The 25,709-nt window shown below is 41.1% G+C and overlaps 1 protein-coding gene across 1 annotated transcript in view; it reads left to right on the forward strand.

The window, feature by feature from the left end:
* The window catches only part of LOC115055555 (zinc finger matrin-type protein 4), a 45,600-nt gene extending 22,453 nt beyond the window's left edge, over nucleotides 1-23,147 (forward strand). Inside the window, exons 4-7 of the mRNA XM_029521454.1 lie at nucleotides 1,090-1,267; nucleotides 4,492-4,749; nucleotides 11,471-11,567; nucleotides 21,578-23,147. Of these exons, the coding sequence (XP_029377314.1) occupies nucleotides 1,090-1,267; nucleotides 4,492-4,749; nucleotides 11,471-11,567; nucleotides 21,578-21,599 (555 nt within the window). The 3' untranslated portion in view covers nucleotides 21,600-23,147. The remainder of the gene's footprint in view (nucleotides 1-1,089; nucleotides 1,268-4,491; nucleotides 4,750-11,470; nucleotides 11,568-21,577) is intronic.
* Nucleotides 23,148-25,709: the final 2,562 nt, after the last annotated feature.

Consider the following 25,709-nt stretch of genomic DNA (forward strand, 5'->3'; position numbering starts at 1 on the left):
AAAGAAAGAAAAGGAGAGAGAGAAGAAATGAACAAGCCAATAGAAAGAGTCAAAAGGAAGCAGAGAATGAAGGCCTGGATGAACAAACAGGGAGAAGGTGGTGGTTTATTAGCTGCAAGAAAAGAAAAGGTTGTGAAAGCGTAGAATTGAAAAGGTTATGCTAAAATCATGAAATCAAAAATATTGCAGCCATTGTTTTGTTTCCCCCCCCCCAGTCGGTCTATTTTTTCTTCTTCATTATTTATTTATAATATGTTTTGATTATGGAAGCTGAAAAATACTTGTTTACAGCACAATCTGATTCTAACCCATGTACACAATACGCTGTACGCTGCTAGAACAGACTCCATTTCTTCTGTAACTCAGGACACATAATGTTGGAACCTGATTGCAGCCAAAAAAGTAAGAGGGACATCTTGATGTGCTTTGGGGAGCAGGGGCTGGCTCAGTTTGTCCCACTTTATCAAAAAGGTGTTGGATGGCTCTTTGGGGACCAAGTTCTCTCTCTCACAAATCTCAAAAGCACAGGTCTTTTTAATTCTTGCCTTGTGTAAAGGGCAGAGTACAGGAACGAGGAACCACAAAGTTGTAAACACAGAAAACATATGATTGTGCACAGCAGCGTTTAGCTTTTCTGTCACTGGAACCACCGAGCTCAGCCTAAACATGCAAATAACTCAAAGTATGACAGAAGTTTGGTGGCACACAGTGTCACTTGTGTGTGCGCATTGGCATGTGCGTTTTCTGTCAGTCTGGCAGTTGGTCCTTTTGTTTGTGTTCCCCCTCTCCTATGGGGAGCAAATCCTCCTCATCATTAGTAATTAACAGCAGTGGTGAAAGGGCCCAGGCACAGTCCCAGCCCAGAGAGACAGATGAATATTTGATCACCTCCCACTTTGCGTTTGTTTTTGTGTGAGAGAAAGAGCGTACGGCGAGGTCATTGCAAAGTGTGCGTCTATCCATTTCTCATCCCCCTGCTTCTCTTCCATTGTTTGGTCACCTTCACCTTGCCCTACATTTCTTTCCACATTGTTCCTTTTTCACCTCCTCCAATCTCTTTCACTGTCTCTCCCTCTTCTCCTCCTCTAGGACTGTGCAGAGACAGAGGTGGACAGGAACAAGTGCTGTACCTTGTGTAACATGTTTTTTACATCTGCCATTGTGGCCCAGTCCCACTACCAGGGAAAAACCCACGCCAAGAGAGTCCGCCTGGTGCTGGGAGAGCCACCCAACCTACCCACAGCCATGACCAGCCCTACAAACACAGGTAACTCCCGTATTACACCCATCTTACTGTCTGGGTTTCATCAAAGACTCATCCGCCAAGCATTGTTGGAGACATGAGCTGCAGAGCTTTCGAACTAATCTAATGTGATTGCTGTCACTCAAATTAAACTGGTTCTTTGAGCTACTCAGTCTTCAAGTCAGACTTGAAAGTGAAACCTTGACCAATCTGATTCCTGATTACAAAACCACCACGTTGGTTATCAACCCCGTCATGCTTGGATGATAAATACGCCTACTAGATCCCAGCTGATGTGTCAAAACAGACACCGAGGCATTCAACATGGTGGTATAATACTGACTGCACACGCCCATGTAATATAGACATCCATTTTCCTGCAGTATGCATCACCATACTGAGACTTTTTTTTTTTTGGTTCAAAGTATATATTTTAATCTGTAGTGGATCTGGCAAGCTTGAGTCACAGTTCAGTCAAATCAACTTAGCCTGGATGTCAGGGGTTAAAAAAAAAAACACAGGTTAAATACAGCCACAAACAGCCTTAAAATTAAAAAGGTCTTGTGAGTAACACAAAATCTCATGAATGCATCAGGATATCCCCAAATTGATCTTTGTTCATGTTCATGATTGTTTAAGATTACAATTTTTTTTAAATGTCAGTTGCTAGTGAGTTGACTCCCGGGGAGATTTACATAATGTGATTCAAATTGGATCCAAAGTGAAAACTCGCAGAGCTATAAACACACTGATCATCACAAAATGGAGTGTTATAATCAAGCCCCTGAGTGACTTTTCCTAAACTCTGGCCTACTTTAGGAAAGTGTCACTTCTGTATAGCCGGTGCCGTGAACTTTCGGCGCTTTTGTGACAGTGGGACCTGCAGGAAAAGCAACAAGAGAAGAAGAGAGAGAGTGACCTGGGAGCAGAAGAAGAAGGGGAGATTTCAGGAGAGATTAAAGTCAAAAGCAGCCTTCATGATCACTTTGAGATGAGTGCTCCACAGAAGACACACAGCCAAGCCGACACGCCTGTGTGCACTCAGCCACAGAAACACACACACATGCATACCCAATCATCAGAAATCAACATAAGCAGGATGATTGATGGATGCACACATTGGCACGCAACTAAGGACACATGGACACTAACATACCTACAGAAACATGCACGCACAAACAGCAGAGTAAGGACAGGCAAAGCTACGGCCATGTCTGTAGAAGAAGCCCTTGGGATGTGGAGAGCAGAGACTCTACCTGTGTTTCCTGCCCTTCTGCACATCACATCCACACACACACACACACACTGCAAACCACCGCCTCCTCCTCCAGCGAGCATACACACACTCCCTGTGCCCTGCTCCGTGAAAAACACTTACTTCTGCTCCAATGTGCAGAGATCAGAGTCAGGAGAAAATGAAGGGTGGGAAAACAAGAGGTGCAGAGGAAAAATACATCTGAGGATCAGTCCCTGTTGTGGCTCTGCACATGCTCTTCCACTAAACTGTCAGCGCTCAGGAGCTTTGCTCATGCACAGGCACGCACCACACAGTTTTTAGGACGACTTTTGTCTCTGATGGAGGTCTGAAATTAAAGAGTTATGGGTTGAGCTTTGTGAGTGAGATGATAGAGAGGCAAAGGGAAACAGAGGTGAAGGGGAACACGGGGGGTGCGGCTGATGAACTGAGCACAAACAAAGCAACAGATGCAGTAACTGCATGAACAGATCATGAAGACACATCAACACGTGAGCAGCTAATCAGGCCTGGAATCAACACACCTCACACTCCGGGGTTACTGGTCAACTATTCCGGCATGCTTTTGATTTGTTGCGCTGATGGTTGTGAAAAAAATGATGTGGCTCATTTAGGCTCAGAAGAGAGTGATGGGACTTTTGTGGTTGATATAAAATGTTTAAATATGCAATATTGCGGCTGTGCAATCAGTCTTATCACTGTAGAGTCATTGACACATTGTAGATGCAAATCGGCACATTTGGATATGCCATCTGGCATCATAAGCTTTCTCACAGTTTGGCTATGGACCTAACACCCCTTCCCTGTGTTCAAATAAACAGTTTGAGCGAAGCTGATATCTTTGGTACACGTACTGTACCTTATACACACAGTGAGCTGATTCTGGAGTTTCATTCATGCACAAGCGCACACACACATTTTCTCAAGTGTACAGTAGCTCATACATTCAGTACAGCACCCAAACCCACACACGCACACACAGACACATACATATGCAGTCTTTACTGTAAGAGCCATAACTGTGTCCCGTGGACATGTTAGTGCCTGCTGGCTATTAATGGCAAATCACCATGGTAACTGGCATCATGTCACAAGTAGCAGGTCACCTGGAAATCTGCCATTTTTTTTCCCTTATCCACAAGTGAAGACAACAGATGAAAGAGGATGAAAAAAATGAAAGATGTGGAAGAAGGAGCATTCAGAAGTAGAGTACATACGGGGAGAAACATAAATTCAACCACAGACAACTCCCTGGAGTGCTGATGGCCTGTTCCTGACCCTCATCCATGTTCCAGCAGGCATGGTGACGAGAGCAAGGGATATCCCTGTAGAAATCAGGAAGATGCAGAGGAGGAACAAGGTGATGAAGGACAAGGACCAGAGCAATGCGAGATCAGTGGACAAAGGATGAGTCAGCTAGCCATGGCGCCATGTTCATACTACAATCCAACATGCCATCTCGGCTATTGTTAACACCCCTGCACGCCCAGCAACCATGTGTGATGTCATCTACTCTGTTACTGTGGGACACCAGACGCTGCACACCAACTCCTTTGTTAGAGAGAATTGTACGTTTTCATCATTTACTTACTGTGCATTTATTATGAATATTTTGTAGTAATTTTCACTTCTTTTTTTTTTTTTACACATTAAAAGTTGCTTTCCCGGCTGCAATATGTGCAGTTACGACAGCTCTACTTTCCTGCAGGGATTGATTAAATTATTGAGTCCAAGTGGCCTCCCTCCAGTAATCTCTTGCCCTTTTCTTCATGTCTCCATTAGTCCACCCTAAACTGAGTGAAATGTATACATTTGCAAAGTTATGTCTCTCAAGAGAGCAAGTGTGTGTGCAAATATGAATGCATGACATTATCATGTTAATCCAAGCTCATGCCAACCTGTTTTTATCTGAATCTCTGCCTCCCTTCCTTCTGTCTTCCCTCTCTCCTTCTGCAATCCATCACCTCACTCCTCTTCTCCTGTCTTCCCTCAGATTCATCCCCTTCCACGCCACTGCCCACAGATCCCACTGCGTGCCCCCCTCCTCCCCCTGCTCTGCCCTGGCCGGTGGCGGTGGTCAGCGGAAATGGCGGAAGAGAGGCTGGGAAGTACTGTTGCTTGTGTGGAGCTTGGTTCAACAACCCACTGATGGCCCAGCAACACTACGAGGGCAAAAAACACCGCAGGAATGCAGCCAGGGCACGCCTCCTGGAGCAGCTAGCGGGCAGTCTGGATGCCACGGAGAGCACAGGTCAGTCTCTTGGCTGTAAGCCTGACATAAGTGACAAGTGAAGGACAGGGGGGGTGTAACGACTTTGTACAAGGAAAGACGATGAGGGGCAGATCGCATTCAAACGGTGAAGGTACTGACGGGGAACTTGTGGAATGCTCATATGCCTTTTAGCGTGGTGTACATTTCACAGATATTATACTGAGGTAACCTCACCAGCTACACAGAGATAAAATTAGGACCATCAGCCAAGATGGAGTTATCACATTTATCATACATGTGGTCAAAAACACAAGTTCTTCATGACCAACTAGGCTTCTTTCTGGACCTTGAACTGTATGTTTCACCTAAATGAATCCAGAGCTTTACTCGATGAAGCAACATCTTCCAATGTTGGATAAATCAAAGATTTCATGTCCTACAGATAGTTGATTTTGTTATGTTTGTTATGATTACTTTTGGATCTAGATACATAATCATATAGCTTTGTAGCTGTATATTATCTCGGAATTAATTAAATGGGCCCTCCACCACTGTTTTTTTTTTTTTTTTTATCATCTCAAAGCCTGTGAAGTCGGCCTGTGAAAACTGTTGTATATTATAATTTGTGACTCTGACAGAGATGTGCCAAGTCTAACAAAATGTGACATCATCCAGAAATTCCTGCCTTCAGTTTGTTTTTTTTGTTTTTTTATCAGAAGGTCTACAAACTGGGTGCATGGTTTGAAAGACACCGGCAATTACCAGCTAATGCGTCTCCAAAATAAAGATGATACCACGTTGAATCATTGTAACTGTAGGAGTCTGAACCACACAGGAGACGCCAGTGACTGAGTGTCTCTGACAGGGTGCATGATGAATAAGCGCTGACCAATGCTTTTTTTTTATTTTTTATAAATCACTCTCAAATTTAAAAGAAAGCGATACTAAATCACTAATCTTTGAAAGACGTTTACTAGGTAAATATTAGGGCCGGACTCTTCAACAAGTACGATGAAAGACTTTCCTCATCCATCATCCCAAACAAATATTTGTCTCTCCTGGATGTGAAATTTTGACACATCCTTTTCATCATCCATTTGCCATGGTTTAATGTTTCCATGAGACTTAACCAGGGTCACACTCTGCTCAATTTACAGCAGAGTTTTCACACTTGTTAGTGCTACCATCCCAATGTGTAAAACTGTCACAGCACCTCGGGTAGCACGCTCCGTATACCATACTGAAGAGAAGCCACACCCCACAGACTCAGTGCGCCAAACTGTTGGCGTGTAATAATAGATTACACGCTGACAAGCCTGCTCTGGGCTGGAGCAAGTCACACAGAAATACTCAATCAAAAACTTAAATTATTAAACTGAAACAATTTGTTATAGTCGATCAAATCACAGTTCATCATTGCAAGTGCTTGAATCTATCTCTCTACTGCTTCATTTCTCTCCAGCACACTCAAATGTAGCAAGAAGACAATAGCTGTTTAGATGTTCATACGCACATTTCCACCAGAAGGATGTTCAAACAAAACTAATAATAGTGGCTGACACTCGGAAACAGGAAGGGGCAAAGTGTTTCTGTGCCAAACACCAATACTCAAACGTGCAAACTAACACACACAAGTGTCACCCAACACCTCTACAGAACACACACATCCTCCATGAGCCAAAGCCATGTCGTTCACTGTGTGCTCCAGGTGCCATGACACAAACAATTATCTCAAGAAGCCAATCATATTAAAAGCATGAGTCATGTTGCCGCCTCCACTGCCTCAGAGGCTTTCGGCAGTGTCATGTTAGATATCGTTCTTTATCCACACATGATGACCCAGACCCCACAACCTCAGCTATTTTTTGGGTGACTTTGACTCCAAGTCTCTACAGCTAAATACAGCATACTTGAAAATTTTTGTATGAATAGTAGACATAAATCAATGTCATATTTTTCATTAGGTTGACCTGAGGTATTCGTACCCAGTGAAGACTTACGTTCTGCTTCAAAAATCTTTGTTTCAGGGGCATTGAACTGGTCTAGGACTTCTAAATGAGCTGTGCTGCTGACGTGATTTATCTTATGTGCCATCAATCAAGTGTTTGTTCCATTGCCTTTAGTCTGAAACACTTAATTCATCACAGGACAGCTCCATTGTTAGAGACCATTACCTCTTCAGTTGGAAACATTTCCACTAGTGCAAGATTCTCACATCTGATTGGCTTTTATCACAACTAAAGGTGTGAAGTCACAGATGTGCCAGGTGTTATATAAAAAAGGTCGGCTGAACGTAAGGCAGCAACTGAGCAAAATCAGGAAGGGGGGGGGGGGGGTTGATTAGAGGAGTTCAGTCTCAGCCAGATGCAGATTCATCGTGTCCTTTGTTCTGTTTTGTGGAACTATTTTTTCTTCAGTCTTTTTTAGAGTTTCCCACCATTTTGTTTGTTACTAGGGTCAAGTTGTGTATAGATGCAGTGTGTGTATGTGTAGGAAACCAAAAAGGAGCTCAGATCATTCGTCATGTCTCATCTCTCATCCTTATTATCTTTCCATGAGGTAGAGGTGATTATTAATAATGTTTACACTCCAATATTTCCTCTCTCGAAACTATGATTACAAAGCCTTCTTTGCTCTATCATTTGATTGCGCCCCATCGACGACACTGACCTTTACTTGGACTTTAATATTTTCTCCTTGTTTTATTCCCCATCTTCTGCCCCTCCCTTTCACACTCACACAACCAAAACATATTGCAAAATCCCTGTGGCATTTATATCGACACCATTTCTTACTCTTGGATTTTTCTGGTGTAATTGTGCAGACAGGGCACAGGGGAGAATGTCGTTATTTTCCATGGCTAGGTGCCAGACAAAACCCTCAGAGATGGATTACAGAGATGGACGAGGAAGTTGCAGTGGGGGTGGCTACTGGCGAAGGTTGGAGCCTGGCTGACTCGACTGTGTCTTTACATAAATCACAACAGAGGTAGAAACCCCTCAAGACAGAGCCGACGCATTGTCTCCTCTCTCCAGGGACTCAGTGGAGGATTAGAAGTGAGATGAGTGTCTAGGATTTGAGTGTGTATGTGTGTGTGTGTGGACCCTAGAGAGGGCGAAGCACCACAGCAGAGAAAATAGTGTGTAATTTATTGCTGTGCCCGAGTTGGGAGACAGAGCTGACCTCCTCTCTGGACTCACTGGGACACAGTCACACAACTGCTCATATATACATACATATAAAGGCATACTCTCCACAGTGTGCAGTCACAACTCTCAACGCCCACAATGTCTGAAAGAGTCAAGAATGGGAAATTGGCTTGTAATTCTTAGGCTTGTTTTCCTTTTCTTTGTTTTTTTTTTTTTAAGATATTCCTCAGTTTAAGTCTCAGTAATCTTGCCTTACTGTTGATAGAGGTGTGTGCACAGCAGTTCGAACACACTCTTGTTTTCAGGTACCTATGGCATTACAGAACATTTCAGCATTTAGCTCATTGTTTTGGTTTAACAGCTAGTAACTTTCTCTTTTTTTTCTGGTCTCACTGTTATCTTCCGCACTGTTTTGAGCCAAAAGACTCTTAAAAGCCACTGCAGCCAAATTACTCAGCACCAAATGGCAGACAAAAGTTAGTTACTTCAAGTGAACACAGTTGAGAATTTGGCAAGACTCAATTTTCCATCGGGGTTGATGTAGACCAAAAATATAGGGAAATACTAGACTTGCAATTAATCTATATTTGCGCATATCAAAACATTGCTGGAGACTAACTTTATGAACCTCAAACAACAGAAAGTGATAAATTGAGGTGTTGACCTGAAAATGTGAAAATAATATTATTTGGTCATTTTATATAAACAATAGTTCAGAGAGTTTGTTTTCTGTGCATGATCTTTTTTGTCTAAAACAGATGGTATTTCCAATTACTTCCACATTCACTGCTGAACTAATTAGTCTCTCTACAAGTCCTCCAAAGTTTTGTGCTTGGTAAAATTCCACTTGGATTCAATCTGACTCTCACTTGATGCTCAGCCCCTCTCTGCTATGATATTTGTGATATATTCCTGTGAGACTTACTGTCAAGTCTTTGCTGCAAACTGGTGGTTTTGATTGCATCTCAATGGGTTTTTTTTAATCCAGTTTCTTTTTAATCTTGCAAAGCACATGGTAAACTAATGGTGTACCACAGGACAGAGGCTCTGAGGGTAGGAGGTCTCCATTAACTGTTATTCTACTGCCTCAGCAACTGAAATTACAAATGAATACTTAACAGCGAAATTCTCAGTTGTAGCGATGCCTGGAGGAATTAGATGGCCACCAGGGGAGTCCACCTTAAACTGTGTTTCTAAAGCTCTTTTCCTTCACGTGCCTCTAAATAACATCCCACTATTTATCCAACATGTTCATTCAATACTACATTTTAACAATCGGCAGTGCTGAACACTACCTGAAAACCCACAAGTGACTCATAAATGAAAGGCCCTGCAGTTAGAGTTTGGCAGAGTGTCCTAATGGAAAGCACTATGAACATCATGCATTCATGTTGTCTGAGCTGAAGTTGAATATATCAGACTGAATCTGCAGGAAGATGTTAAGTTTCTTTGCAACAAGGCTGTTCAAAAGAACACAATTTTCTCAGTTTCCTGTGCACAGAATGTAGCTCACTTAGGCATCTCCCTACCAGGAGGGCCAGCAACACCAGGAGACTCCATACGTTAAATGGCAGCCACAAACAGCTCCACCGCCACAGCTCTTCTCTCTCTCCTTGGAATATCTTCTTGTGTAATTAACAAGGCTTAGAACACCCTCACAAAAACCCCACATTCACCACCCTGCCCTGCATGCTGTCAGTCGTATTGCAAACAAACACACACACACACACACACACACACATTCCCTGCTTGTAATTAACATGGATTAGGGCACAGCGTGGGCTAACGCCAGAATGCCTTTCTAACCAAAACACTGTATGCTCATGTGGCCATGTTTGAATATATTCATGATGTGTGTGTCTGTGCGTTCACATTCAGAAGATTGGCACATGCTCATAGTCTGGCACAGACACAAACTGCAGCATATTGTGCATCAGGCAGGCAATGTGGAGGTAACATCAATCAGTTAAAAAGGAGGGAAAGCTGCCTTTGTGTGCACACACACACACACACATGCACATAAAACACACTTAATCACACATACTGTACAAGAATAGACCTCTCTGTGTAATCCTTATGGCGGTATAGAATTACGGGGTAGAAAAAGAAGGAGAATGAGAGCGAGATCTATCTTTCCTTTATATTCCAAATTAGCTTCTCTTCAATTAATAGCCTTTTCATTAAGAAATGACAGAAGTAATGACAACTTGGCAGATGAGAATGTACTATTCCTTTTTTCTCCCATTCACACATTCAGACTTTCTCCATAGCTGCAAAATATCAACATTTAAGCAATGGAAGCGCTTACGAGGCCACTAATTCATTCGTGGATTTGTTGTAAATGACTGTTTGTCCTTAATTACCCCCGAAACAGACAGAGACTATCTGACAAACAGGGAGCAGATATGGCACATTATGCAGCTCCATTCCAGTCTAAATGACCTCCCACAACTCCTAACAATATTACAACTTTATCTCCCAACATACTTCACCAATTACTGCCACAGAAGGTCAAAAGGTGATAGAACACAACAGACAACTCATAAATCTCAAGGACAGTTATGATGGCAGAGAAAAGGGCATCCACACATAAGAGCACACTTGATTTCAGTCAAAACACATGCCGCCGGTACACACATTCATCTTCAAAATCTCAGAGAAAACTCATTTAAAAAAAGGGAAGGTGTGAAGGTAGGTTGTCGTGCATGTTGTTCATCACTGATCGGAGTGATGTGCTCCAGTGACAACTCTGTGACAAATGTTTAAAAACAAATGCCCCTGACTCTCGTAAAGAACATAAGATATGTGATATCATGTTGCTGCTAGTCATTCTGTCAATGACCCCATGAAGTTCCTCAACTTAGTCTGCCCCTGTGTAAGAAAGGCCATTTTTTAAAATTGTATGATGTTTTGTTTGTTCATTAAGCCCTAGTGTGAATTTCCAATTCATTCTACTATATCTCCCTCTTCATCTTTTAAAACATTTTAAGAAATTTCCTCCTTTGCTCATTCCGTCTCACCCACCCCATCCATCTCACCCCCCCAGTCACTCTTCACCCCACTCTGACACTAACTCCATCCTCCTCCATCTATTTTTGGGTGTTCATCTCAACCACCTGCAAACCCTCTAATTAGTTCACATCTGTGTCTGAGCTGCACCATCTCAAGCACACACTTGCCAGTACAATACAAATATGCATGCATGCACATGCAGTCATACACATTAATACAGTGTTCTTTTCTTACCTCCAATGTCCTCATTCTTTTCACCCTATTGAAATTCAGTTTTCAGAAAGGCACCTTCACACACACACACACACTACAAAGAAGGCACTGATCTGAGGATCTAAAAACGTAACTGGCTTTCTGCTAATGATTACACTAATCAAGTCTTTTTGCAGATGCACTGTAATTAGGAAAATTAGCCTGCACTGCAGAGTTTTATATTAGACAGTTATTTGGTGTCAGTTCAGATTCTTATTGTTACTCATACTAGCCCCAGTGGAACTTGCTGGTGATCCAGATGATGACGACACGACAGCTTTTAAGGGTTTTAATGAATGATATACAGTAACTGCTGTACCTGGGTGGTTGTGTCTCTGTCTCTACAGGGCTGCGCAGTAGTTACTCCTGCAGTGTCTGCAGTGTTGTCCTCAACTCCATTGAGCAGTACCATGCACATCTCCAGGGCTCCAAGCACCAGAACAAGTGAGTGCAACGAATTGGGATGGATTTGAGTTTATTTCATTAATTTTAGTGATTGATTTTGATTAATTTTCATCTAGAGAAATAAGGGGGGCAGTTTGAAGCATCCAGAATAAGGCTATGCAAACGTTACCAATTGAAATACTGAAATGCAAGCTTTTCATGTCATTCATAATTGAGGTGATGGATATGATACCCAACTATTTGGAAGTTGCAAATGCGTTGTCTGCATTCACATGGAGAGTAAGCTACGATGGTAAAAACCTGTCCTGCAGTCAGCTGCACAAACATCTTGAGTAGGAACTCATGTATAATTGATTGTACAAACCAAGTATTGTTGGCAGAGTTTGCCATTGAGAGTATCCGGGTGTATATACTATTTAAATTTGTTGTGAGGCAATGATGCAGGAAAAAGAGACTGACAGTTCCATTTAATTGTTTGTAATAAAATGCATAGGATGTAATATCTGATAACTGATATACTCATCACAATGCACATGCACAAAGTCGTGTAAAGAGATGTCAAGTAGACTGGAGCAGCATATTGAAAATAGGGTTATTTGTTCTTGAGTACAATCATCAAAGAATGAAAGTTGGTGATTTTCATTACCGACTATGGAGAATGTAATCATAACCAATGTGATGGAAATTATATCCATAAGCAGGACGAGTGAGTGTGATAGAACAGCTACATTTCATGCATTTCCAATGTAGCCATGGGCATAGTTATAGGCAGCGAAGTGGTGTGCGCCTGTGTGCATCCATATACATCTATACCCCTCTTTGCATTTAAGGCAACTTAATAGAAATTGACTGCACTACGAATGGAGCATTTCTCACAGAGAAGGGTACTTGGGGATAAAGATTTGTTGTTGTGGCTGTTTTGTTTTCTTGCCTTTTCTCTTGGTGGAGTTGCAGCTTCAGCTGAAATAACTGTGTTTATCCACCCTAACCTGGGCTGCACACCCCAAACTTCTGCCAATAAGTTAACTCTTATAGAGTCGGAAGAACAAAAGAAAAAAAAAACAAGAATGAAAATTGCTGTGAGTGAAGGAGTGAATATCCACTGATCACTGTCAGGACAAGATAAACTAAACAAACTGAGATGGATAAAATAAAGTGAGAGAATTATGTATGCTGTATGGATTGCACAAAGAGGGTCCATCAAAACAAATCAGTAGGTTTCACATTTGGTTTTTTTGTGGGTTTTTTTTTAATTCAAACAGAGCAGATGGGAATATAGAAGAAAATCCTCAAATTTTTTAAAATCAGTGCCAATATAATGAGGCATATCATCCAGGGGTGTGCCAAAAAAAAAAAAAAAAAAAAATGCAATTCTCATTTACTTTGATTCAAAATCGATTTAAAAAAAATTAAAACAAATCCTTAGGCTGTCTGCCTCCATTTTGTATGCGGGACATCCTGACGTCACCACAGAGCTGTTCTGAAACATACATATGCTCAGTAAGCACCAAAACAAGGAGGAAAGAGATTCCACCGGCAACGTCCTTGTTGAAGGCAAAGATTTGGACTCATTTTGATTTTTATCTAGAGCCCCATAAAATCTGTTTTGTTTTTTCCCATATTCAGGTTTTTTTGTTTTTGTTTTTTTTTTCCTTCCTGTACCACAGTCCACTACTTGTCACGAATTAACTTAGACATGCGCTGCTCAGGTCACCACATAGGTCACCAATTAACCAAAACTTTATTTCAAATATCGGCCAGCTCTGTTATTCCATGTTTATAATGAATTGTTTTTTCGTGATCGCAGATTTTATAAGGCTCTATTAACCAAATGCCCAGGAAGACCGAGCTTCACAGTGTGCAAGGTTAGCAAAATGAGAAACCCATGTTTACTGCACTATTGTTTATATATAAATAAAGGGTAACTTTTTTGTTACTTAAGCAATATGTGATATTGCTTTTATGCCACAATTCTATCTAAGCATGGATAAATATTTAAAACTTAAGTGTGAAAAAGACACTTGAATGTCTCCATTTTTCATTCTGTCTTGCAACGCAGACTGGCATAGATCATGATGGTCCTTTGCGGATTTAAGCAGAAATCATTATGAGTCAAATCGTAGCCCCAAAAAAATCTGAATCGAATTGAATCGTGAGATAGTAAAAGATTATCACCCCTAATATCATCGTACAAATACGACACAAGTTCGACTAAATGAAGATGCATTTTTCACATGCAGTGAATTGTGAAGTGTTCAGTTCCACAATACTGCTGTCCAGACTCTGTAAATGGTGAGAATGGTGGCTTGTAAGTTTGTTTTACCATCATAAAGCAAGAAAGACGGCAGACACACTGAAACAGTGATGTTTATGAGAGAAAGAATATGGAAGGCTGATGCACACAAGAAAGACAGTACCGCATGCACCACAGACACAGAGAGACAGATGGGGAGAGATATGCAGGGAGACAGAGCGGCACACTGAGTTTGTGATACAGGCCAAAGAAAGAAGAAGAAAGGGAAAAAGATGACGACAAAAGAAAAAGAAACTCTGTTTAAATTGGCCTGGGGTGGAGCCAGAGAGGGAAAAAGCAGATTTGGAGCAGGCGCTGAAATAAACTCAGCACTGCTCGTCGCTGCAGGATGCTGCTGTTTAGGACAGAGGGGGCAGATTGGCAGGGCATTGATGTATTGATGTATAGAGGACAGTTAGAGAGACACGCACAGAGTTACAAGGAAGATTTACAGGTGAGGCACTGATGGGGAAAGGCCCTCATCCATCTTATCACACAGGCGTACTGGCTGTGGTCAGAGGTGGGACTCAGTCTCATCTCAGAGCAGTGGAATCTACTCAGGTTTGTGCACGAGGACGTCAACAGGAGATGACAATTTAAGACATGGCATCTGACAGCACTGAGCATTTGGTGACATCTGAAAGAAATACATTTTTATGAAGGTTTAAGTAAGGGAACTCATGAAACATCTTTGTATAAAAGAGCTGACCAAATAGTTTATAGGAAAAATGGCCAGCAGGACTGCGAGACATTCCTGTATACCAACCTTTTATTGGTCTGCTGCATTTAGTGTATTGTCTTTTTTTCACAGTTTCTCACGTTTGATATTTCATGTTAAATGCACGACCTTCTACTCTCTCTAGCAGTTTCCACTGACTTCGCTGTCTCCTTTTTACACTCTGTCCCTTATTTCACTGCAGCCTTCAGTAATAATGGTACGTGTAATGAAAGTAGTTTATTTACCATAATGGAGGTGAGGCTTAGTGGAAAGGAAGCACTTCTCTTTCTATAAACAAGCAAACAAACAAAAAAAAAGAAAAAATCAAAACTAAAATTACAGCCCCCAGTTGACATCCATGCACAGCCCAGCCATGCACAAAGTTTATATTACAGTCTCGAAGATAATGACACTGCATTTGCTTGTCATTAGACTTTAATTGTAACATTTGATTCTAATCGTGAACGTCAGCTGTAAGAACCATTTTGCAGAAGAATCCAACATTGCTCTTGGTTGATCAATGGTGGAGATACAAGTCAGTCAGACTGCACAACTTACCCTGCTGTTGCTGTCCAGTCAACATATAAACAAAAACAGCACTTGGTCAAATGTAGTTATGCATATTTATACATTTGTAAAAACTGTAACAGAACATCAGTAATTTTGTTTGACATATTAAGTTTCCAGATATAATTTGGATGAGAAAATGATGTCTGGGACTTGCTATTCTGTACTTCCCATGCTCTGGTGCAGAGGATTGTGTCCAATTCCCTGAAGCAGCGTCTGCAGGATGCCAGACTTACAGACTGTGTGCATTAAGTGTGAAAAAGTCCATGAGAGACCCCTCAGAGCAGAAGAGATTTTGCAGGGCAACAGTGCTGAGAACTAGCAGACTTATCGTACTCACTGACTTTTGTTAAGTGCATGAGAGTCAAAACTGCTAGCGGAAATTAGTCCCGTCAGCTCTGCTCCAGTGGTGTATTGATCCTCTGGGAAACAGAACAACACCAAAGGCTCCACCTCATCGACTCCGCTTCCTCTGATTTCACTCAGGTGAAACGGTGCGGGCACGTGAATGTCTCTTAGAGACTTTGTCTCACATGGTTTCTATCAGTCCATCACACATGACCTACACACGCCTACATTGGCGTAAATAACATCTTATCCGTTGAACGTAATAGTATGCAAGTGTGATACAATAGAAACAAATGCATCTGTTACACCGTGTGGTGGTGCACACTGGGCAAAGTTTTGCTTTTCTGCTGATGTGGGGGATTACATACATTCATGTGAGTGCACACAAAAACTCGCACACAAGTGCAGCACAAATATGAGAGAAGACACCCTCTAAGGCGTTTCAAGTTTTGAAATAAGAGGACATAAGGGTTCTTGAATAAGGACTGTCTTTAGTTATGTGTATATAAGTGCAAGTGCCTTTCTGCAGCACATGGCATGAGTAAAAATATTTTCACTAATTCTGATTATGGAGTAATGTGTCTTAAGTGTCTGTGTCATAGAAATGGTTGAGCGTATTTATGCAAAAGAGGCTGTAGAGATTGTGTCATTCATATCTCCAGGTTACTTACAGGGTGGACGCAGCTTTGCCAAAGTGAGGCAACATCTTCCACGCCAACTTTCAGCGTGCGTGTTCATATTTATACTTGTGTCATGTGTGCTTTTTCACACTTAGGATGAGCTTTGGCTTGTGTAAGGAGCTTTTCCAAAGAAGACGAAAAGCACGGTTGACAGTGGCAGGGGATTAGCTCTCACCGGAGAGACATCTATGAAAACTGCGTTTGTGTGCATGTGGGCACCCCGTTTATGTGCACTTTTGGATGTGTGTGATGTTTGGCATTAGGACTCATCATCATAAAACAACAGATTTCCCTGTTTCTTAAACAGCTGGATGCATCTATCTGCCAGCTTTCCTTACCTAAAATGCGCAACCATTTTACTCTGCATCAGCTCAGGTAATTTGAAACGCTGCAGTCTGCACACTGTCACCAAAGACTGGATGCTGTAATTGAACGATAGGTGATAGTAAGAACTGAGACTAACTAGATAAACCAGATAGGACATTTTGCATTGCAATTAAGCCATTGCTCGGAACTACCAAGCCGGCAGAACTAAACCAGATAGATGAGCATCACATCGCTGTGCTGGAGCTCTTAAAAGCTAATGGCTTTAAATGAAAATAATAATAAATAAAAATAAAAAAGGAATTAAAAAATCTTTTTCCCCAAAATTTGATGTGTGATGTTCTGTTCCCAATAGTGACGTCATACCTGCTATCCTAGAATTGGTCTTTAGTTTTTAAAGATATACATGACTGGTCAAGTAAACAATTATCAATTTTCTCTAAACAACTGAATGGAACCAGAAAAACTTGGAAACATCATATAAATTTATATAAACATTTTAACTGGATTATTTTAAATGAACAGTTACTTTGGCACTTAAGAATTTTTCTTTTTCACCCAATATAATTTTGGTTTAAGAGATTGTGGCATTACCTTTGAATGCTGAGATTGTTTTGCAGTGCTTTCCATTTGATATTTTTTTAGTCCCGCCTCAGCTTCAGTGAAACCAAAACATGCCCAAATGAGGGATATGGCATTTTTGTGAAGGAGAAGGTGCATCTTGATATTCTGTGTTTGTGGCATCAGTATTGACAGCTTTGCTTTGAGTGAGCCCACAAACATCAGTTCATCAGCCATGTGACTAAACACAAGCTAGTATTTATTTTAGGAGACATGTACTGGGAAAATATTCGCCATTTCATTTGTTAAAATTAAACTTTTTTGGCTAATTGCTAAGACCTTGTTAGAAAGTGTTTGTACCCACATTGGTCACAGCTGTCAGGCTACTTTTTTAAGATTAAGTTAGTGAACTTTATGCAGTTCAAGTGCAGTTGTCAAATGTTAGGAAGGCAAGCAGTAAACTTCCCAAGATAAAATCTACTTCATCCATCACTTGGTGACCTTAACTGGAGCTGAGGTCACCAAGTAGTGGGTGTAAAACTTACAGCTTCTCTGCAGCAATGGGAGTGAATTAAGGCTTGAAAATAAAAACCCTGACTCTGGTTTCTTCCACGCAGCACAGGCACAGGAAATTCACCTGAATGCAACACGAAAAAAAACATGGACAAAGAGGGAAAATGAATGTGACACAGAATGGGATCATTTCAACAAGAAGCTTGTATCTAAGAGAGGATGGACCAGACAGCCCACCACAACAGACTCACCACCAGACTAACCTCCTTCATAGGTTTCACGTCATGGCTGTCATCGTTTACTGGCCTATTTGTAAAATATGAGATTGCACATAAACGATTCAGTGAGTCAGAAGATCTGGTCGTGTCAGGCTCCATAACACACACACACACACATATATATATATATATATATCTCCTTACCCTACACATATACATATACACACACACACACACACACACACTTTTCTGGTTCAGTGATGTTCGTCATCTTAAGATCCAGTGGTCTGAGCCAGAATATGTGCTGTTCAAACATTCAGTCACTGTACAGAATATCCTCTAGGCCATGGTAGCTTTTATGCAACAATTATCAGCAAATTTATACTGCCTGTAAAGGTTTGGTCCAAGTATAGATGCATTAAAATTGAACAAAGAAAAAATAAGAATAAAACAAGAAAGAGTACTAATTAGATCCTTGGAGTCCAAAACAGAAAGCAAAGCAACCAGTGAAGTGCAGTTTACTTGATGGGAACTGTCAGCCCAGTTGCCCTTCTGACCAATGACGGTGCGTAGCTTTATCTACCCGTAAAATATTATTCATGCTCACATTGCTTACTCAGATTGTATGGCATGCGCTTTCTGGATGCTTTATCATTATACAAGCCTGACCTATGGCCTGCCTTTATGTGTGTTTATGTGCATAGCGTGTGCTTGTATACTCGTGTGTGAGATGTTGAAGCTGATGTTAGCACAGACCCCAAGGGTATGATGGTTAGGTCAGGGACAATCCATTTGGCCTACTCACCCTGGTAATTATTCAGCATCAGTATCACAGAGGACACAAACTACAAAACAAACTAATGCACATTTAAGAGGGGAAGGCAGAGAGAGGGAGACAGAGTGTGAGAGATTACAGTGCTTAGTGTAAAGTAACTTTGAATGCAAATGGTTGCGCTATCGACTTGCTAATAGAGCAAGCCTGCTTCATGCCTGTGTGTGTGTGTCATGGTGTGAGGATGCGTGTGTCCGTGTGTGCGTCTGCGTGTGCATCCTTTCCCTGCTTGAGGCAAGGTGAAAGGTTAATTCAGGACAGTCGCCGGCTAGCTGTCCTCACACATGCCTCATCTGTCACACTTTGAATGCACAAACACATATGCAGGCTCAGGCTTAAAGCTGCCCTCTTTTACCCCAAAGGCACCCATCTTCCCTCACACCTTCTGCCTCAAAAAAATAAATAGATTTGTTAAAAAAAAAAAAAGAAACGACAACAACAACACACAAACAGATTGCATAAACACACACACACAAAACCCCAAGGACCACTGTCTACGGTATTAAGGTGTGGATTTGAGGGGGGGTTATGCCTGATGACTCATCAACTGAGACTGTCGGACTGTTTTTACTTGGCACACACAACCACACACACAGTGCCAAGGTGACCTTCACATCTTCCCTAACACTTCCCTCGCACACAGAGGTGCATGGACTGTCCCTGCCTTCTTTCATCCTCAACCAGTATCTCATCCCTCGCGTGGCCCTGAGACACATTATTGGATTACTGCATTAACAGTCACCTTCCTCACAGACCGCGACCTCATTTCTTCTCACCAACTACATTCCTGCTTTCCATATTCACTGGCTCCGTGACCTTTCTTGTCATCATATTATTCTTCATCTTGTACAATACAATTACAAATAATCATATGTATTAATATATATGCATGGTTGCACGTGTCCTGTTAGCGATGCATCATGTTAATGTTCAAACCTAGTGCGTGAAGTTCTAGTCATTGGTGAACAGAGGATCACCGCACCCCATGGTTCAGCAGTACCATGCCGATCTCACAGCAGCTTTCTCATCAAAAGTATATTTTTCAACAACTAGGTGACAAATGCTCAATGCAAAGGCAACAGAGCTCTTCTGACATTTGGAACGCTCCCCTCTGCTCCTGCAGCAGCCAGAAATAATTGAGTTTATTGATGAGTCAAGAGAAAATTGCTCAAAAGCTATTTTGATTATTTACTAAGCCACAAAGACAATTGTCAAAAAAAGAAGCTTTCTATGTTTTATGCAATTGTAAATTGAATATCTTAAATTGGTCAAAACAAGCACTTCAAAGACCATTTGGGCTCTAGGACATCGACGTTTTACACTTCTTACAATTCTAAATAAATAAATAAATGATTCACAATGTCGTCGAGACCCAGACGCTTGCATGTCTCTTGAGAACAACTAACTTTGGTCAGATTCTCGCACAAGTGGAGACAGTTGGAAATGGTTTTTAATTTATTATAAAGATGTCAGCCATCTGATTTGATTTTATGCTTATTTTCCATTTTAATCATTCATAAAGAATAGTATTGGGTTTTGGGAAAAATCGGTTGTGATGTGTCATTTAATATTATTCTATTTTCCACCCCAGACACTTTCTCTCCAACTCGCCCTTCCCACTGCCCTTGCTGCTACCTGCTTGCTTCCAGAGCAACATATACGAAACCAAAGTTGGCCCATTCTCCCACCATCACCTCGCCCCCACTGGGCCCCCTCCCTCCGCAGAGAGCCCAGAGTACTGGATGACTCCTGACAGAGCAGACAGGGTGTAGAGGCCATTGTTTTAACAGCCATTACCAGGATAGGTGCTGACAGCTATGGTGCCTGTGCGTCCCTCCCTCACCCCGTCTCAGCATTCACAGTGTGTGCGTGTTTGTGTGTTTGTGTATGTGGCCACACTCCAATTAGGACACAATCGAGGAGTGGCATTTTAATAAGGACAGAGATGAAGACTCTAATCTGTTGTGCTGGTGGGGAGATGTGTGTTCAGGCCCAAAACTGATACACACCTATGGAGACAAAACATCTTATGCAAGTCTGATTTTGTGTCTCTCTTGAACTAGTGGAGGCATCAAGGCGAGTCGGGGTGGGGGGGGTTGTGAAGTGCGTTCCCAAACCATTGTTTCCTCATTTCATTATAATAGTTGATGGGGGGGGTGAGAAAGCGGTATTATATTAGTTATTGCGTTGTATACATTTTTGTTGTATTCAAGCAATTGAATCACAAACAAAATACAAATTCTATTTTCATTTTACTGATATTGAAAGATGCAGAATTACTTCAGGATGTAGTCTGTCAAACATAATATGCCGAACTTAATCTGTTTACTCAGTTAATCGGTTGTTCCTTAGCATGAACTTCAATCAAATTTATCTCTTTGTTTTAATTAAATGTGGTGTGTTTGCCTCTGGAGTCGCTCTGTTTCATGGTGATAGAGCTACAAAATGCAGCCACAGCACCTGGCATCACTGCACACCAACCTCAGCGCAAGATAAAGGCCACATCCATTCTGATTATTGCACCTTTAAAAATCAGGGTTTGTGATCTTATCCTTCTTCTGTGTTTTAGTTTGGGTAACAGCCAGATAGAAGGCATAATGGATGAGTGCAATTATGAGATGATTGTGAAACAGGATTACTGGTTAATGCTTCAAATAGAGTACAGTTGCCATATCTTCTAAGATATAATTCTTTCCAGAGCATCACAGGAAATAAAAATGATGTTGGGTGAAGGGAATACATCTGTCTTTCATATAGCTGCTCATTTTGCTCTTTACATTACTTACAAAGTCTGTTTATTTTGCTGATTATCAAGAATGACATTGACTAAAATAAATGAAGATTACTTTCCAGGGACAGAGCATGGCATGTAGTGAGTATCTTCATTCCCAGTGGCCTTGATACTCCCTGTGGTTAAAGAGCCCCGTCTTGTCAGATCTGTCCATATCAGAGACAAAACAAGACTAACAAATTCTTTCCCGTGTTTTGTTTTCAGCCTGAAGCAACACCAGCAGTAAGACACGGAGACAGGCCACTCTGGAAAGAAGAATAGATGACGACAAGAGATTACTGGAATAAACAACTCCACAAAAGAGGACTTGTGTTAGAAAACTGGAGAGTATGAGATAGTACAAATAACGTCTGTGTGTGTATGTGTGTGTGCGCGCGTGCACGTGTGTGGATGACATGGGCATCCATGCCTGCATCTTCAGTATGCATGCGTGGGTCATTGTGCGTGTGTTTGTTTTTTTCTTTGATCTAAAAATATATATATCTGAAATTTATTCAGCACCCAAGTGTTTGATATGAGATCTCAACACCAATGGCTGTCAGAAGAACTGCAGCTACATTTTGCCATACAATTCCTATGTGAACCACAATCCTAAAATTGAACTGATGTCGGTGTGTTGCCCAGAGAGGTAATAACCATTACAATGATAGTCATAGAACAGCAGTAATAATAACTCTGTAACTAGCCGTCCCCCAAGTGCTCTGACAGTGATCCAAGTCCTTACGCAGTCTTCTGTTTCTTCATGCATTTCGTATATGTAGTGATACTGTTTGTGGCTCATGCATGGCTCACTTTCAGACCACTTGAGATCTACTCAGGCCCACGCTTTTAAAATCCAAGGATAAGAGAATCCAAGATGACCTCAGCCATAACAGATTGCATGAATATCCTCAACTTCAGAAAGCGACTTTTGGTTTTCAATCCCGTGTTGTCTAGAAATGTAGTGTCACTTTATTTCGGATGACGGAAATGTCATTTTGAAATCCATCTTTTTGTATTCCATACAAACAAACTTGGAGATGCGGTTACAGCACAGACAGCAGTGTAGAAAAGCAGCACAAAGACTTTCAAACCTATGTCTGTGGTGGAGGTCTGTGCAGTACAACTTTGTGACTCATACTGTTGAAAACATTCCCACAGCACTGAATCTTGATGTCAGATGCAGTCCAGAGGTGACAAAAATTATTTTCTGTTGAGATGGGCAACATTGTAGATAATATATATTTTTTATTTTTCTGTTGCAAAGGCCACAGAAGGGAAAAAAAAAACAAAAAAAAAAAACAACTGTACTCCCAATCCATGTAGCAGCCCAATGTAAAATACAACTGGGATGTAATTCAATGCATGCAAAATGTAAAACGTTGCATTCACTTGCCTTTTTGAAACCTATTGCTTGCGCGTTTTGGCAATAGCGCTGCTTTCTAGTGATAGCTTCGTATTGCATTACTGCACATGCTTGCATCTGAACAAAGAGGTCACACCCGTCAGTACTGAACAGGCTTCTTTGCAACACCGGACTTAGTCACCCCCCCCAAAAAAAAAAAAAAGGAAGACATTTTTCTATGTAAAAATTCAACGAGTCGCCGCAGTGCACCACCCTTTCATCTGTAGTGTCTTTAAAGTGAGTTTCAATGAGGCTTTGTAGTGCCATAAGATGAGCAGAGGGGAGACACTCCCAGCTCCTTGTGCTGGCACTGAGATCAGCCCTGGGCTGTGTTTTCTACGAGCTGAGGAGAGGACTGACAAACAAGGCACTCGCTGCTGAGCTATCCACAGTCTGTTCAACCCTTTCTTTTTTTTTTTTTTTTGGAGGGGGGGGTAAACATTTCTTGTAACGTTTCATTTTGTGCTTTAATCATTTCAAGCTGAAGAGGGTGAACTACGAATGACCTGATTAGAAATTGTTTTTCTTCTGCAGACATACAGACATATGGATGGTTTTTATGAAATCACACTGTAGTAATAACAACCATAAAAATGGGGCTTTGAAGTGAAATAGTTCAACAAAGCAAAAAAAAAAAAAAAAAAAGGGGGGGGGGGTGTAAATAAGCAGTAGCTGCAGGCAAAGTTGTGTTTTAAAGAAGTACAAGAGTTTTTCTATTCATCGTGTGTCTACACTGAGCAACACGTGAAATGTCTTTCTCACAGATAGAATTATTGAACAAAACAAGTATGCTGGCACCGAAAAAACAATAACTCTTTTGATCGGTCATGCTTTGAGTGAAATAAAGTCATCCTCAGTCACAGAGTCTGTGATGGGCACACTAAGAGGAATTTATTTGCCAACAGCTGTTTTCACGAGGACTACCATGATCATCAAACATCGTTTACTCTAAAATATCTGCCCTTTCACTGTTTTCGCCAGCAGATTCCCAAAATAGTGACACTGGACAAGACACTGCTGGATATCAAACACATCTAAAATTATCGGCCCCCCCAGTTGTCAGTAATGCCATGAGGAAAACAGAACTAAAAACAAGTCATTTGGCATTTTCAATGTGCATCCTGACCATTTTGATGATTATTTATACCGACTCTCTCCAGCTCTGCTGCATTCACAATAGAAACGGTGTCTGTGTGTGCCGATATCACATTCTGTGCAGGGGATGCCTGTGCCATGAGTCACAAATTTTAGCAGATGTTGCATAATATTTGACAGAGATGTATCTATGGGTAGGAATTCTGTGATACGATGCTTGTGGGTGGGTGTCTGTGTATGTGAAGCTGTCGACTGCACTGGCAGCGGGAGACTTGCTGTAAGCTGTGTACTGTGAGCACATTTGTAAACACACCTTATGAATATAATGAAGATGACAACTATATCTATTTTCTCTTGCAAAATCCAGGCCTGTGTTTTTCTTATTTGGTCAGCTGTTACCGCACATGCACAACCTACACAACCTACAGTTCTGCAATTTCACCTGCACGATGGGCGTTTTAAATATTTATCTTGTTAATTAATCTCCTTTACCCTCAGCACCTCCGTCACCTATGACAGCCAGATGTAGTGTAGTTGTATACACAATATGTGCAAGAGAAATGTGATTCTGTTGGAACAAAACTACTTTTCATCCCATGAAAACATCAATAGACAAATATGATTTTTAGATAAACATTTTTGATAAAAGTTCACACAAGATTATTTAACGTTATGGGTTAAAGGAATTCATTTCTGTTAGGAGAAATTATGACATTTTTATGAAATAATGACAGTTTAAGGAAGCGTACCAGTATTTAATGAGTGAGCCAATTGTTTAAACCATCAACTGTATAAGTCAATTAAATGACAAGGCACACTGAGATTCTTTGAATCATCGCAGCAGGTGATGAAGAATCATCAATCACATCTTACAATAAAAGTAAAAACAGCAAATTTCCAGGGGGGGAATATATTATTTGAATTTAAATAGAAAAGTGCCAAATATTGGCTGATAGCATGAACGACGCTGATGCATTAGTCAAGCCAGCAGTAATCCAAAAACATCTGATATTTCTGTGGCTGGAGGCTTCATCTCCAAAGCACCATCACCAACCTACAGATGCACAACCTGTATGGACTTAGAGAGACGTTCTTGTGTCATCACACTGGGGCATAAACACATAATAGCCTCTTTCACCATGGTGACAGCTCATCACTAATTCATACAGCACATGAAAAGCAAAATCGTGGGTGTGACCTGAGCTGGTGTGTGTTGTTCTGTGAACTTTAGATGAGACTTTGTGCTTACTAAAAACAAAATAAAAAGCAGGTGAAAATGTTAGAAAATTAAAAAAGTAGATAAGTTGTTTTGTTTTTTTTTCCCTGATCAAGCAATTAGCTTCCGAGCTTGGTTCTCATTTCAGTTTCCGTAGTTGTTTCCATAGTAACATTGGTGTCTCTGCAAGATGAGGAAGGATAGAGGCTCAAAGTCACATCACAGAAACACACACACTCGCCCTCACACTGTGGAAGTGGAGAGGTTTTCAGAGAGCCACTACAGGGGGGTTGTGGGTGACGAGAAAATATAAATTTAAACTCAATTGAATAATAGAAGTGTTTGCTCATGCTGTTGTACTGACCTTAATCTATCAAAATTAGGCATGGCCTCTTTTTAAGCCTCGGAAGGGGGCGGGAGTTGAGACATACTGTTAGAATAAATGAGAGATAATAACCCACCTATTTTGACGTGGGCACATCTAAGCTAAAACTGCATGTTGCTGCACAACAGAGCAACGAAAAAAAGAATACATCATTTTTGGAACGCAAACCAAACAAATCATTTACAAAGAATAGTACAGTAAATGGATTTAAAAAAAAAAAAAAAAGTCTGAGAGTGAGAAGAGGAAGCAGCCATAG

This window comes from Echeneis naucrates, chromosome 15 (genome assembly GCF_900963305.1).
Source record: "Echeneis naucrates chromosome 15, fEcheNa1.1, whole genome shotgun sequence".
NCBI classification, from domain to species: Eukaryota; Metazoa; Chordata; class Actinopteri; order Carangiformes; family Echeneidae; genus Echeneis; species Echeneis naucrates.